The 13,049-nt window shown below is 35.5% G+C and overlaps 2 protein-coding genes across 2 annotated transcripts; both read right to left on the bottom strand.

Moving 5' to 3' along the window:
- Positions 1-678: 678 nt before the first annotated feature.
- Positions 679-2,892, bottom strand: LOC131438362 (three-prime repair exonuclease 1-like). Its single transcript, XM_058608358.1, has 3 exons — positions 2,471-2,892; positions 2,361-2,411; positions 679-1,460 (listed from the first exon to the last, which is right to left on the bottom strand). Exons 1-3 carry the CDS (start codon positions 2,682-2,684, stop codon positions 763-765), a joined length of 963 nt encoding a protein of 320 aa, XP_058464341.1. The 5' UTR covers positions 2,685-2,892; the 3' UTR covers positions 679-762.
- A 3,305-nt stretch (positions 2,893-6,197) lies between these two features.
- LOC131438028 (protein lifeguard 1-like) lies at positions 6,198-7,764 on the bottom strand. Its single transcript, XM_058607806.1, has 4 exons — positions 7,610-7,764; positions 7,042-7,209; positions 6,739-6,987; positions 6,198-6,682 (listed from the first exon to the last, which is right to left on the bottom strand). The coding sequence occupies exons 2-4, from the start codon at positions 7,201-7,203 to the stop codon at positions 6,341-6,343; spliced, it is 753 nt and encodes a 250-aa protein (XP_058463789.1). The 5' UTR covers positions 7,204-7,209; positions 7,610-7,764; the 3' UTR covers positions 6,198-6,340.
- Between the last annotated feature and the right edge of the window lie 5,285 nt (positions 7,765-13,049).

The following is a 13,049-nucleotide window of genomic DNA, read 5'->3' as shown; positions in this document are numbered from 1 at the left end:
ATAAATATTCCAACTAATACAATTTTACCAATTATCACACGAAAAACAAAAATCTAGCGTGAAATGAATGTTGCACCCAACATTGTGGCTCAGTGAAAGCGGCATCCAAATCTACGCCACGCTGATTGAGCAAATTTTGCACACAGTTCATATGTGAGCCTGTATATCTGTTATCTGTGCGTATCCCGAGCAAGCCGTTTTAGCTTTATATATTCGAACAGTTCTTTTGTCAAATTTAAGGCTGAATACCCTGGATACGCTGTTGTTCTATTTTTTTTTCTACATTAGAAACACGAGTAAAACACTGCTGAGGCTGCCAGTATTTCTTGCTATAATATCCAGATTTCAATTATAAAACTGAAATAAATTATGCATCTAGAACTAGAACACTACTGAATATGCCCTAAAAGTATATTTGCCAGTCTGATCGGTCCGATCGGCCAAGTGCGAATAGTCCTTAGAACGGCTTGCTAGGGATACGTTTGTTTGCTTTTTTTTTAACGGACTGGAAAATTTGTGAAAAATTTAATTTATTAAAATGTTCAATCAATTTCTTGATCAGATCTGTGTAGCCCCAGTTCCTAATGATATCTGCCTATTCTCAAGAATGGACAGATTCAATGATTTTCTTTTTGTAGTTCTTCTACGCTAAACGCTTTAAAAACTATTGTTATAAATTGTATGTAAAAATATATTTATAAAAATTGCATGCTAACACGGAATGATACACAATACTTAGCTGTACAAACAATAAAGGATCAGTCAAAATTTACCAGAAAACTGATTAAAATTCACACAATGCTCTTCTGCATATGCCACAAATCTTCGATTATCAGCTGTTGCACATTTCATTAGTGTTTCCACATCGTCTTCCGCATAATGCGAGCGCTTGGGTGGTTCTCCAAAGGATCGTTCAAAAATATCGCAAAGTCGAAACCTTTTAGGTTTAACTTGAGTGGAGGATTGTGACGACGAAGCCGACGATGTTGAATTTGAGTTTCCTTCGACATCAGGAAATAGTTGACGTTTCGAACGAGATGCTCTTGGACGAGCACATCCTTTCGTTTCTTCTGTTTCCTGACTAGGAGTTACATCAAGATACGAACGTAAAGCTCTTTTATAGTTTTCTTGTAATTTATTTTTCTGTGGAGTGGTTTCGTTTTGTTTTTGTAATTCCGTAAACGTACTTTGAGCTCCCTCGAGCTCTTCCATTGCTAAGATGGCCGTTAGTTCTAGGTCAACCAGTTCATTTTTCTCATTTTCTTGCGATATTTCATCGTTCAGTTTTTCCAGATGTCGAAAAAGCAATAGAGAATCAATACAATAAACGTCATCAGGCAAGGTCACGCCATGAGCTTCTAGTTCCTTTTTCAGTATGGTGAAGTCAAACCGGTTTCCATTGTGCGCTACCAGACACATTGGTTTTTGAAGCCGTTCCAAGAATAGAGATATTAGTTGTGCTGAAAACGATTAGCAGGTTACAAATCGACATTTAATCTTTGAAAAACTTTCAAATCATTAACTAGGGTAACCGCATCTATTCTACTATTATTTAGAGTTATATCTGCGAGCTTTTCAATGCGTTAGTTTATTCAATATAAAATTGAAATATTCGTTCTGAATTTTGGCCATCAGAGCAGAAGTTTTACTTTTCATAATTAACAAATCAGATTGGAGTATTAAAAAAACGATACAATAACTTACTATATTGAACGATTAAATTCATAATCTTCGTCCATAGTTCATCTATTCATCCAACCTTTTACGGGTTTCAATCTTGAACTTAATTTCAGTATAAATAATTAAGATTTATTAGCAAACAACTAGAACAAGCATTTTCTAAAACGTTTTTAGCTGCCGATCTTCAAAACTTATTCTCGAATATCTAAAATTAATTCATAAGGTTTTGAAATTTCTGAGATTTACTACAATCGCGATTTAACGGAAAAACAAAATTGGTAAAGATTGATTAATTTTATGGTGATTTGCAATTTTTGGTTTGACATCTGTATTGATCATATTCAAATAATATGGTAAATCTTATGATTAAAAAAAACATATTCGTGTTTGACAGACATCAGTATCCAACAAGAAATCTGACTGCAAAAAGACTGATAAGTGAAATCGCAGAAAGGAAAATTAGCGATATGATATAGTCGAATCATCGAAAACGACCAGAATAAATAAACCAATATTTTGTTTTTTTTTTTTGCAGTTCAAATGATTATCGTGAATATACAAGAAATTGCACTGTTAATAGAAAAAGAAACTACAATTTTTGCCATATATACGTCATTCACTTATCCGCTCGATGCAGTTATTGCATTCTTCTATTACTATTGAAAATTTTTATTTTTTACCTGTTTTACTGTCAAACTTTGCCTCGTTCTCCAATAAATCATTGTAAAGTCCTAAAAACATCAACAGTTTTATGTAATTTTGTTGGAGTTCAATTCAATTAATTTTTCACCTGTTGCTTCCGATGCTTTCGGGTGAATCACCCTCTGCGGATTCAGACAAAGGGTTTGCTTGTGTAGAACTCTGGGAATGTCTCCTCGCTTCGTATCCAGTATGTGCTGCTTTGAACATGCTATCAATGAAATCTCTGTGATTTTCGGTGTCTGGAGTCCCGGTAAATCGGTTGTCTCCAAATCGAAAAACACGAAAGAGTTTACTTTTGCCATGACTGTGTCATGTGCACGACATGCAATGTAGGTAGTATAACTGAATTTTTTGAAACATAACAACACATTAAGTATTAATACTGAGCGGACCTTGGAACGGATTCAATGCCGCTGCAAAGTTTATGCAACACTACACGGAAACCTCGCAGGAAACGTCGTTTGAAATTTTATAGTGTTTGTTTACATTCTGGTGGAAAAAATACTATGACAGGCAATGGCATTGTCACGGAGCAGAGCTGTGACAGCTGTCAAGCAATTGAATTGTTGCCATTTTCTATCATGTGGTTGGCGTATTAACATGAATTCTCACAAAATAATTATAGTCCGTAGAAATCAAAATCATTCCTGTCACAATATTTCAATATAATTCTAAAATTTATCAACAGTAATTTCCGGACGAGATAAATTTCAAAAATCAATTCAGAAGGCTAATTTCACTTCCGGTGAATCTCTCAACGGGTGAGCCCGTTGTATCGCGTTAGCCACATAGCGAGATTTACGCTTATAGTCCAGTGAAAAGAAAGTCCATTGTACTATAAACGAAAATTAACTGGCAATATAACTTAAGCTGCTGTGCCATCAATAGGCGTCATCTCAAGTTAGGTGACGCAAACCAGAAGGAAGAAGAAGGAGGATAATTTGGAGTCGTTTTCCTAGCTTGTATTATTTTCCATTACATTTGTTAAAATTTTAATACTGTTTACATCCAATCCCAAGATTGGCACTTCTAATAAGAAGAGATTTGTTTTTTTTTAATAATGCGAAACAAAACATTCTTTTCCATCACACATTCAAATGTACATTTTTTCTACTTCGTTCCGAAAGGAACGATGCAGGAAAGTATGCAAATATAATAGATGCTTATTGATTGGCTGTGTTGGGTCCATTATTTGCGCAAATTGTTTAGCCCTTTTCTGTCTAAATATTGAGAAAATACTTAAATTAAATTACTTTTTTAGGATATTTCCTAATGTTTTACAACCAACTCTAACTGGCCTCTTCGGTCCAATGTTCAATATCACTTACATCTTCTGCCTAACTCTCAAATGAAATGCAGCGTTTGTGACAGTTTGCATTAAAATGGATGTAAGTTTGAATGTGAAATCTGTTTTGTACACAAATGAACGCAAAAGCGCTGGAACGATTTGGTTTGTTTTGTTCGATTCTCAGCTACCACGCACGAAATATTTTTATCATCCTAAAATATTTAAAACTTCTATTTCTATTGATTCAAAGCCAGTAATGTATTGCTCTTTAGACACGCATTATCTGTGTGAATCCTTGAACAATAAATCAATCGTTTCCTTTTGTAGTTTTGTCTTCGACTCAATATTGCATTAACAATTCGAATAATCGAATTCGAATGACACCTACCACGTCAACGTAACTGGCTAAGCAGCTATAAAACTTACTTTACTTGAATAATCCTCTTTAAACTAGTGTATCAACACTATTCGTAGGAATTTTTGGGTATGGAACCGTTCATAGTGTGCAGTTAGGCTTTCCCACCCTTTTATTGACTTCAATTGAATTCCAAATTCAAGTTGCTCGGGAGCTTCTATACACATTAGTTATCCTTCCAATGATGTACAGACTAGTCCACTAGGAATATCCTATTATTTCTTATGCTGTACAGATTTTTTTCCCTTTATGGGCTACTCTGGCCGAGGGGGTGGTTACAACGCTCCGCACTTTCCATACCAGACGAACTAGGCTATGGTGCCCAAATGAAAACTAGTAACGAAGGAGGAAACCCTATCATTGATAGGTTCCCTCCAGCATGTAACCCAAGCGACAGATTCCCTTACGGTTATCAATTTGCAACGAAAGATACGAATATCTTCTATTACACGTTCACCAGAGAGTTTGTCACTTGGGCAGGAAGTGTGTGCTTCACCCTGTAACCAGTCAATCATTGAGTCGTGCGTCTGTATCGTATTGGTATTTTGTCATCCTAACAACTGCTTTTGTGTCTTAAATGTCCTCGTCAATGAAACTTTGCAAAATTTCGCATTGTATCCGCTTCGGTCTTGGCCCTGCTTTCCTATATAGTCTTTAATTTCTGAAGCGGTACTTACGAATATTAACTTAAAGTTGATAAATAGGTGTAGACAAGCTTGATATACTAACACTATCCATTCTAATTTAATCTAATTGTTTCTATCTTTGTCGGTGTTACGTTACGTTTTCTTTTCCCCATTGCATTGCTTTTTACTGTGCCGGAGAGACCTGTTAATATCTCAAGCTGATAGATTATCAAGAATAAAGGAATAATAATAATAATAAAAATAATAATAACAATAGTAATACTAATAATAACAACAATAATAATAATAGCAATAATAATAATAATAGTAACAATAATAATAATAAAATTGATAGTAAAAATAGTCGTAGTTTTTCTTTTATCATAACGTAACTTACCGAGAGTTAGGTAATTACATAAAATACCTATTTTGCTTCATTTTCTTGGGACATTCAAGGGTCTTTTTCTTTGGTCTTAAATCTTCGATGATAATCTTTTATTTCAGCAGGCTCGTTTCTCGTCAAGAAAATAAAATAAAATAAAATCAGGTGTTAGTGAGCTTGTTAAATTATATAATGTAAAGATGCGCATTTAACACATAGATTGCCCAGGAAAGTCACAATATGTACACAATGGAAGGATTGCTTAAAATTGCTTAAAATTCTGTGAACTTTTTTATTCTTTATTTTACGATATATGCATTAAGGCACACTGCACTAGCTTTTAGTTATTCTGTCAGTTTTTTTCTAATTATTTTGACTGCTTTTGGGCAATTCAGGTTTTGGGCTCTCTAGTGTTGAGCACGCATCCAGGGAACAAGAACTACATGTATTTCGTAAAGAAATATTAGGTATGATTGTATGAAATGGTCCACGTAAACCGTTCTCTTACAGAAACACACATCTCACACTTTCAGTTTGAAAGTGACATCTGTGTCAAAGTTAGAGAAATTTAATTACATTCAAACCTTTCCTGATTTGAGAGTGTATCCACACCTCATCAATCAGTTTCGCCGTCATTGCAATTTGTAAATATTAGTACCGATACCGAACCGGATCGGAAAGGTTTGAAAGCTCCTCGACGGTTCATAAGAGGTCAATTTACTCTTATTACTGATAACAATAGTCCTCTTTTTTATTAAATTCACCAGTTCAGGACGAATGTTATATACTAACATTAATCCCAACTGGATCAAGATAATTCAAATTGGTGACCAATTCCAGGCATAAGAATGCTTGAAACCACCTGATGACCTATTGTCAATTTCAAGCAGTATTAGTCCTGTGCATTCCATGATCGATCCAGATAACATAATTTTCATCGTTTTACAATTCTAAGCGAACGATCGGTATGGTCCGACTTTGTCAATACGCGAAGTACAAATTGACTCCCACCCCCATCCGCCAAGCGGGGGTACGCGCCCTGTAGCTCATCATACAAAGCCTAGGGATTTCTTATGCTGTACAGAAAATGAAATGAAAAGAAACTTTTTCGCTTCGAATCTTTATTGAATGTCATTCGTAGTTGGAAACAGTACACTATAGAAGGGTGCTTAATAATCATATGTTCGCGTTTAATCAGTACGAACAAGAATTAAGAGGAATCAGTACGAACAAGAGTTAAGGGTAATTTATCTTCTTAAAATGAATAGGAAAATATTGATAATGTCCAAATACAGATTCAGTGCAGCGAAAATATACTCCTCAGGACTGATCGAATACTTATGATTGCCACCCATCATAATCTGCGTATCGTAGATGAGATACAAAGAAAACAGCAATGCTCCGCATGCCGAATAAACAGAGCTGGCAGCACTGCCGGGGAAAAATGCGACGATGATTCCAAATATAAACACAACAAGAAGTCCGACGAATAGGAATCCCCCCATCATTGTAAAATCCCATTTTGTTTGCAGCGAGAATAGTGTCAATCCAAAACAGATGACACATGTAATGCCGACTGCAGTGAAAACCTGCAATGCATGATTATTAGTAACTAGGAATGTCAATGTATTTCAACTGAACTTGCCTCATTAGCTTCGTATCTGATGGTGAATATTCCGAGCATAAGTCCCTGAGCTACAGTAAATAGTCCCAAAAAGATGAAATTGTGAGGAGTTTTTCGTCGCATTTCACCACAGCAGGCCATGATGATTAGCACCGTGAACATGGTTAGCAAGGAAATCATGCCAACCCATGGGTTGTTGATGGTCCATAGCTTGGCCGGTTCGCTGTACACGAACAGCGACATGAAGGCCATAGTGATTACGAGTTGCATCTAAAAGGGAGAGTGGGTTAGTTTTCAACCGTATACCGTAGAAGTATTCCTTACAGTCAGAATAAGATACACTTTCCTTATGAAGCCTTTTCTGATGGATTCCTCGGAGAAAGTCATACCGCGAATTTCAACCTGGCTTTCGGGATCCAGATCAGCTTTGAAATTTTTTGACTCCTGGCTGGAATTCCCCATGTTTTGATACGGTACTTCTGCCATGTTAAGCTGCAATTAATGTCTACTGGTTATTAGTGTTTTTTACTTGTTTCGGTACAGTTAGTCCAAGTTCAATAATCTTATGATGCATGCTAAAATACTAATATGCCTCGAACAAATATAAAATAATTTCTGAATCGTGATTAGCAATTTACAATTTATTGGATTATTAAATGACTCATTAATCGCCATTAGAAACCAATTCGCAGCATATTTATTGCATTGAAGACAACTGTTCCCAATATAATTGGTCGATCATTATAAAACGAAATGAACAGTTGCTAGAGTGGTTATATGAGTGTTTTGATCAAACCAATAGAAACTGCGCAACATAAAAATAGGAAGTTGAGTAGTTCAACAACAGTTTTTCCGTTTTTATTCAATTAGCACCAAACCAGTTCAAATTTACCTATATGAAAAAAAATCAAACAAATGACGAAATACTTCTACTGATTCACTCTCAGGTTACGTCTGCCAAATTGTAAGAATTTAGTAACACAAGTCAAACACTACTAAAATGGTTGCGGTTTGTTTTGGCACTTTGCATTTATCCAGCGTTGCCAATGTTTCAGATTTATCTGGCATATGCTAGATTCTTCTCATCTCGACCCAAAAGAAAATAAGTATCTGTGATTGCTTTGCCCCACATTGTAATTACAAAGTTTCGTTCATGTAGAGTTAAACTTTACGTCTCTATAGGGTTTCAAGTTGCTATGAAGGAGATCTTAATTTACTGACCAATCAAAACGACACGCAAAAAATCAAATGGAACTTTGAATTTGTTAACATAATATGTCAGGTTTTGCAGATTTTTTTTTCTAAAAGAATCTGATTATAATATCTAGCACTTGGCATCCCTGCATTTATTGATCCTCAAAATCAGCGTTGCTAGGTTGCCAGATTTGTCTGGCAAATGCCAGGTTTTTCTCGCTTCACCAGACACTCAAACTATCTTTTGCCAAATTTTTCACATTTTCCCAGATTTTACAAATTTTCCTAGATTTTGTCAGATCTCGCTAGATCCTTACGGTTTTGGTCTCTATACGATAGGTGGGGAGACCTTTTTTTTGCTCACTGAAAATGAAGCCCGCAAAAATTTCCTTGTATGTGGTAGACCCAGACAAATCCAGATCAATTTTTCAGTTTTGACAGATTTTTGATAAAATATCCTGGCAACTTTGCTCAAAATGCCAGTTAAGAACAGAGATGCCAGATATTTTCATAGAAAATTTGTATTATCTTGCACTAAAAATCTGTAAATATTTCTTGATGAACGTTAGAAAAGGTCTCAAGTGCAAATGACAGTTTCTCTTGGTTTACTTTCTCTTTCAATTATTACGGCCAATTCCAGTAATTTCCAATAAATTCTACAGTGCATATCGAAAGTTGATGGTTTTTGCTATTATCCTATGTGAAGTGTTAGATGGAAAGATTGCTGATTGGACCGTAATACTTGAAAGAGAAAGTAAACAAAGAGAGACTGTCATCACAGACTAACAGACAGGACACTCAAATTAGATTCTTCAATAATTTTAACGGTCATTTCGAATATTCCTTTATTTGGGACAGTACTCACATGTGTCATGATGGCGCCACGTTACCCTATCAAAAACATCCTGTCTGTCATCTAGACTGTGTTTATTTTTTTCATTTACCAACAGAGTTGCCATTCATACAGAATTACCTGTAATGTATTGATTTGTATACGTCCATGCGAATTTCATGGAGGATACAGATTTAATACATATTACCAAAACTATATACAGAATTGTGCCTACTTCTCATCCTTCAACGCAATACAAAATCGAACCCGTTATGTAACAATATTTACTTACTTCTGGTCTGCCGCCACTTGATTTTTCATTTTCAAATATTATGATGAAATCAGGCATCCCTGCAAGCAGCTGATCGGTGTTGGCAAACGAGGGGAAACCAACTAGTAAAAAAACTTTTACATAACACAAGGGGTGTACAGATAGTAAATAGTTCGTACAGTACAATATAGGTGGAACTAGTGCATCACGAAAAAGTATTTTTATAAGAATTTACTCTTACTGTCATGTCTGTTAGTCTGTGCTGTCATTTGCACTTAGGACTTTTTCTCGTGTTTTTCTTCATGTTCGCCAATAAAATAAAATTCCTACAACGAAATGATGTTAAGAGATGGTATCCCAACAGATTATGGTTGAAACATGAGAATTTCAATGAGCATTGATTCTTCATATTTTAGCAGTTCATTGCGCGACGAGAACATACAACGACGAAATTTTATATACTATTTATACAATTTCACATATTTGTTTGAAAATCTGTGACGCTTGGATTTAAATAGTGACTAAAATATGACAAATGAAAGTAATTACACCCCAGAATTTCTTTGAAAACCAAAACTACTACAGATTCGATCACCCACAGGTAAAAGTCATTGTAAAACCTTTTTCTGTCTTTTTCGAATCTCAAAACTTCGGTTGAATATCGACACTGTAAACTACATGCAGAGAATTGGAGCATATTTAAAATAACAAAACTGTTGGTAGATTTGATTTAGGATGATTTCTAACTCGAATATGAACTAATTGCTCCCTTCAACATCAACAATGTTCCCTGTTTGATATGAATATAAATTCTGGTCTAGTCGAATAAAACAAATATTTGTTAGAGCAAATTCTGCAGCTGGAAGTTTTATATGTGAGATCTATAATAGAACTGAAACTGGTACAAACGTATTTCCAGCAAACCGTTTTAGTTTTATTTATTCGAACAGTTCTACTGTCAAATTTTGAACTCGCTGCCGTTTCATTTTTTGTATTTTTGAAACACGAGTGAAACGCTGTGTTCTTGTTATAATTTCCTGATTTAAATTTTAAAACTGACATAAATCATGCATCTAGAATTGGAACACTCCTGAACATGACCTTACGGTTGATTTTATTATTGAAATGAGCTAACTATTGATTACATGTCTACCAAAGTTGACTTGATGTTATCGGCAATGTCTATGTTGACTCAATACTTTTGCATCTAAAAAAGATTTTGATAGTTGATAATATTTTTGAACTTTGCATAATATTTCATAACACATTTTCATTACAAAAAAATATTCGTTGAAGAGATCTTGACCGGACTGATGAAGCGCCAAATCATTGGATACTCATTAACATACCAGAGCTTGATTTCGGTATGTGCATAATTCGATCGCCAATATTTTGGAAACTGGCAATAGCAATCAAGAGCTTGGGTTTTAAAAATTTTAAACCAAAAAACAATCGTTTGAAAGAAATCATTTCATTCTTAAAAACAAACAAAAATATATGATTAACTAAACTTAACTAAAAAGTACATAAATTTAAAGCGCTACAATTATCAACCTTCAGTCGGCTCCTCTATAATTTTTACGTGAATGACATTGACAGCTGTCTAGAAACCCTAAGACAATTGGCAGATGATAGCGTGGTTTCGGTTGCTGCACCCAAAGCTATTTATCTGCAAAAACCATTCCAAGATACCTTAATAACTTGTCCGTTTGGGCTGTTCATCTGGGTATCGAAGTCTCTGCGGAGACAACAGAGCTGGTCGTCTTTTCAAGAAAGCATGATCCCGCGCAGCTTCAGTTTCATATGATGGGAAGAATGATCCAACAGGTTTTGACTTTCAAATACCTCAAGGTGTGGTTTGATTTCAAATGCACGTGGGGAGGACACATTAGGTATCTGATAATAAAATGCCAACAAAGAGTAAATTTTCTTCGAACAATAACAGGATTTTGGAGGGGTGCTCACCCGGAAGATCTAATAAAATTGTATCAGACAACGATACTTTCAGTGATGGAATATGGATGCGTTTGCTTTCGTTCCGCTGCCAATTCTCATATTAATAAACTTGAGCGAATTCAGTATCGTTGTTTGCGAATCGCCTTAGGCTGCATGCATTCGACACATACAATGAGTCTTGAAGTTCTTGCAGGAGTTCTTCTATTGAAAGATCGCTTTTGGGAGTTTTCATCACCACTGCTAATAAGATGTGAGGTACTGAGTCCCCTGCTTATTAATACCTTCGAGAAGCTAGTTGAGCTCCAATCACAGACTAACAGACATAACACTATGAGTAGATTATTATAAAAATAAATTTTCGTGATGCACTAGTTCCACCTATATTGAACTGCGCGAAATATTTATTATCGGTACTCCCCTTGTGTTATGTTAATTTTATTTTACTAGTTGGTTCCCCCTCGTTTGTCAACACCGATCAGCTGCTTGCAGGGATGCCTGATTTCATCAGACTTTGTGTAAAATTTGAAAATAATAAATCGTTGCAATAAAATATGGGGTTGCGTTGATAATATATTTAATTTTTTAAACAATGTTGGAAGGTAATCATTTATTTTTCTCAACGTTGTTCATCAAGACTATTTTCAATTGTGTTGGTAATTTTCACCCGAAATCAAATGGCGACCGACGAGAAGTAAGTGAATATCGTAACAAAACATTCGATTCGGTTCGATTTTATATTGCATTGGAAGAGGAGAAATATGCACAATTCTGTTTCTAGTTTTAGCCATATGAATTAACTCTGTATCCTTCATGAAATTCGCATGGACGTATACAAATTAATACATTACAAAAAATTCTGTATGAATGGCAACTCTGTAGGTAAATGAAAAAATAAACACAGTCTAGAAGACAGACTAGATCAGAGATGCCAGGTCTGCAGATTAGTCTGTAAATATGCAGATTTGGGGTATAGTGCTGCAGACATTTTTTATTGTGCAGACTTTTGCAGACTTTTGAAATTCTCGCAGACTTTCGTCTATATTTACAGACTTTTGAAATTTCCGCGACCTTTTTTTTGCTCGCCAAGTCAGTTATGCGTGTCATACTTTATAGAGAAATTGCTGCCAGCAAGACATACTTGCTGACTGCAGATTTTTTGTTCAGATTTACAGACCCTGTCTGCAGATATTTGAAATTTTTACCTGGCATCTCTGGACTAGATGCTTTTGATAGGGTAACGTGGCGCCGTCATGACATATGCGAGTACTGTCCTAACTGAAGGAATATTTGAAATGATCGTTAAAATTATTAAAGAATATTTACAAGTAAGTTCAGGCATGTTGACTCTGAGAAAATGTTTTACACGGACGGATCACGAATTGAAGAGGCTACTGGGTTTGGTATATTTAACAATAATGTTTCGGCTTCATTTAGGCTTCAAGAACCTGCATCTGTTTATATAGCAGAGTTAGCAGCAGTTCATAATAGCTTGAGTGTAATCGTTACATTACCTCCAAGCCATTATTGAGAGTGAAATTTATGAGAGACCGATTACTTTCCACGAATTCTATAGCGCGTCTCGCCAAAGAACACAACTGGCAAGCTTCTTGGGATAAAGATGACTTGGATCGGTGGATGCACTCAATTATTCCTAAAATATCGACAGAGGCATGGTTCAGGGAACTGGATATGAGTAGGGACTTCATTCGTGTGATGTCTAGACTCATGTCACTACACTCAATCACTACACGTTAGATGCACATCTCCTTCGAATTGGACTATCCGAGACTAATGATTGTGATTGTGGTGAAGGTTATCGCGATATTGATCATGTCGTTTGGACATGCGTGGAGTATCGTGATGTCAGATCTCAACTAATAAATTCCTTGCGTACCCAAGGTAGACTATCCAATGTCCCAGTTTGCGACATTCTTTCTTGTCGTGACCTTCCTTGCATGAAACTTCTTTATCATATCATTAAGTCCATTGGGGTTCCAATTTAAATTTTATTTTATATTAGACTGTTTTCTCTTCCATGAGTTCAACCAATAGCCAGCTAAGTATATTAAATGAATAAAA

Source organism: Malaya genurostris, chromosome 3 (assembly GCF_030247185.1).
Source record: "Malaya genurostris strain Urasoe2022 chromosome 3, Malgen_1.1, whole genome shotgun sequence".
NCBI classification, from domain to species: Eukaryota; Metazoa; Arthropoda; class Insecta; order Diptera; family Culicidae; genus Malaya; species Malaya genurostris.
The sequence above is the reverse complement of the archived record's forward strand: the minus strand, read 5'-3'. Positions and strand labels throughout refer to the sequence as shown.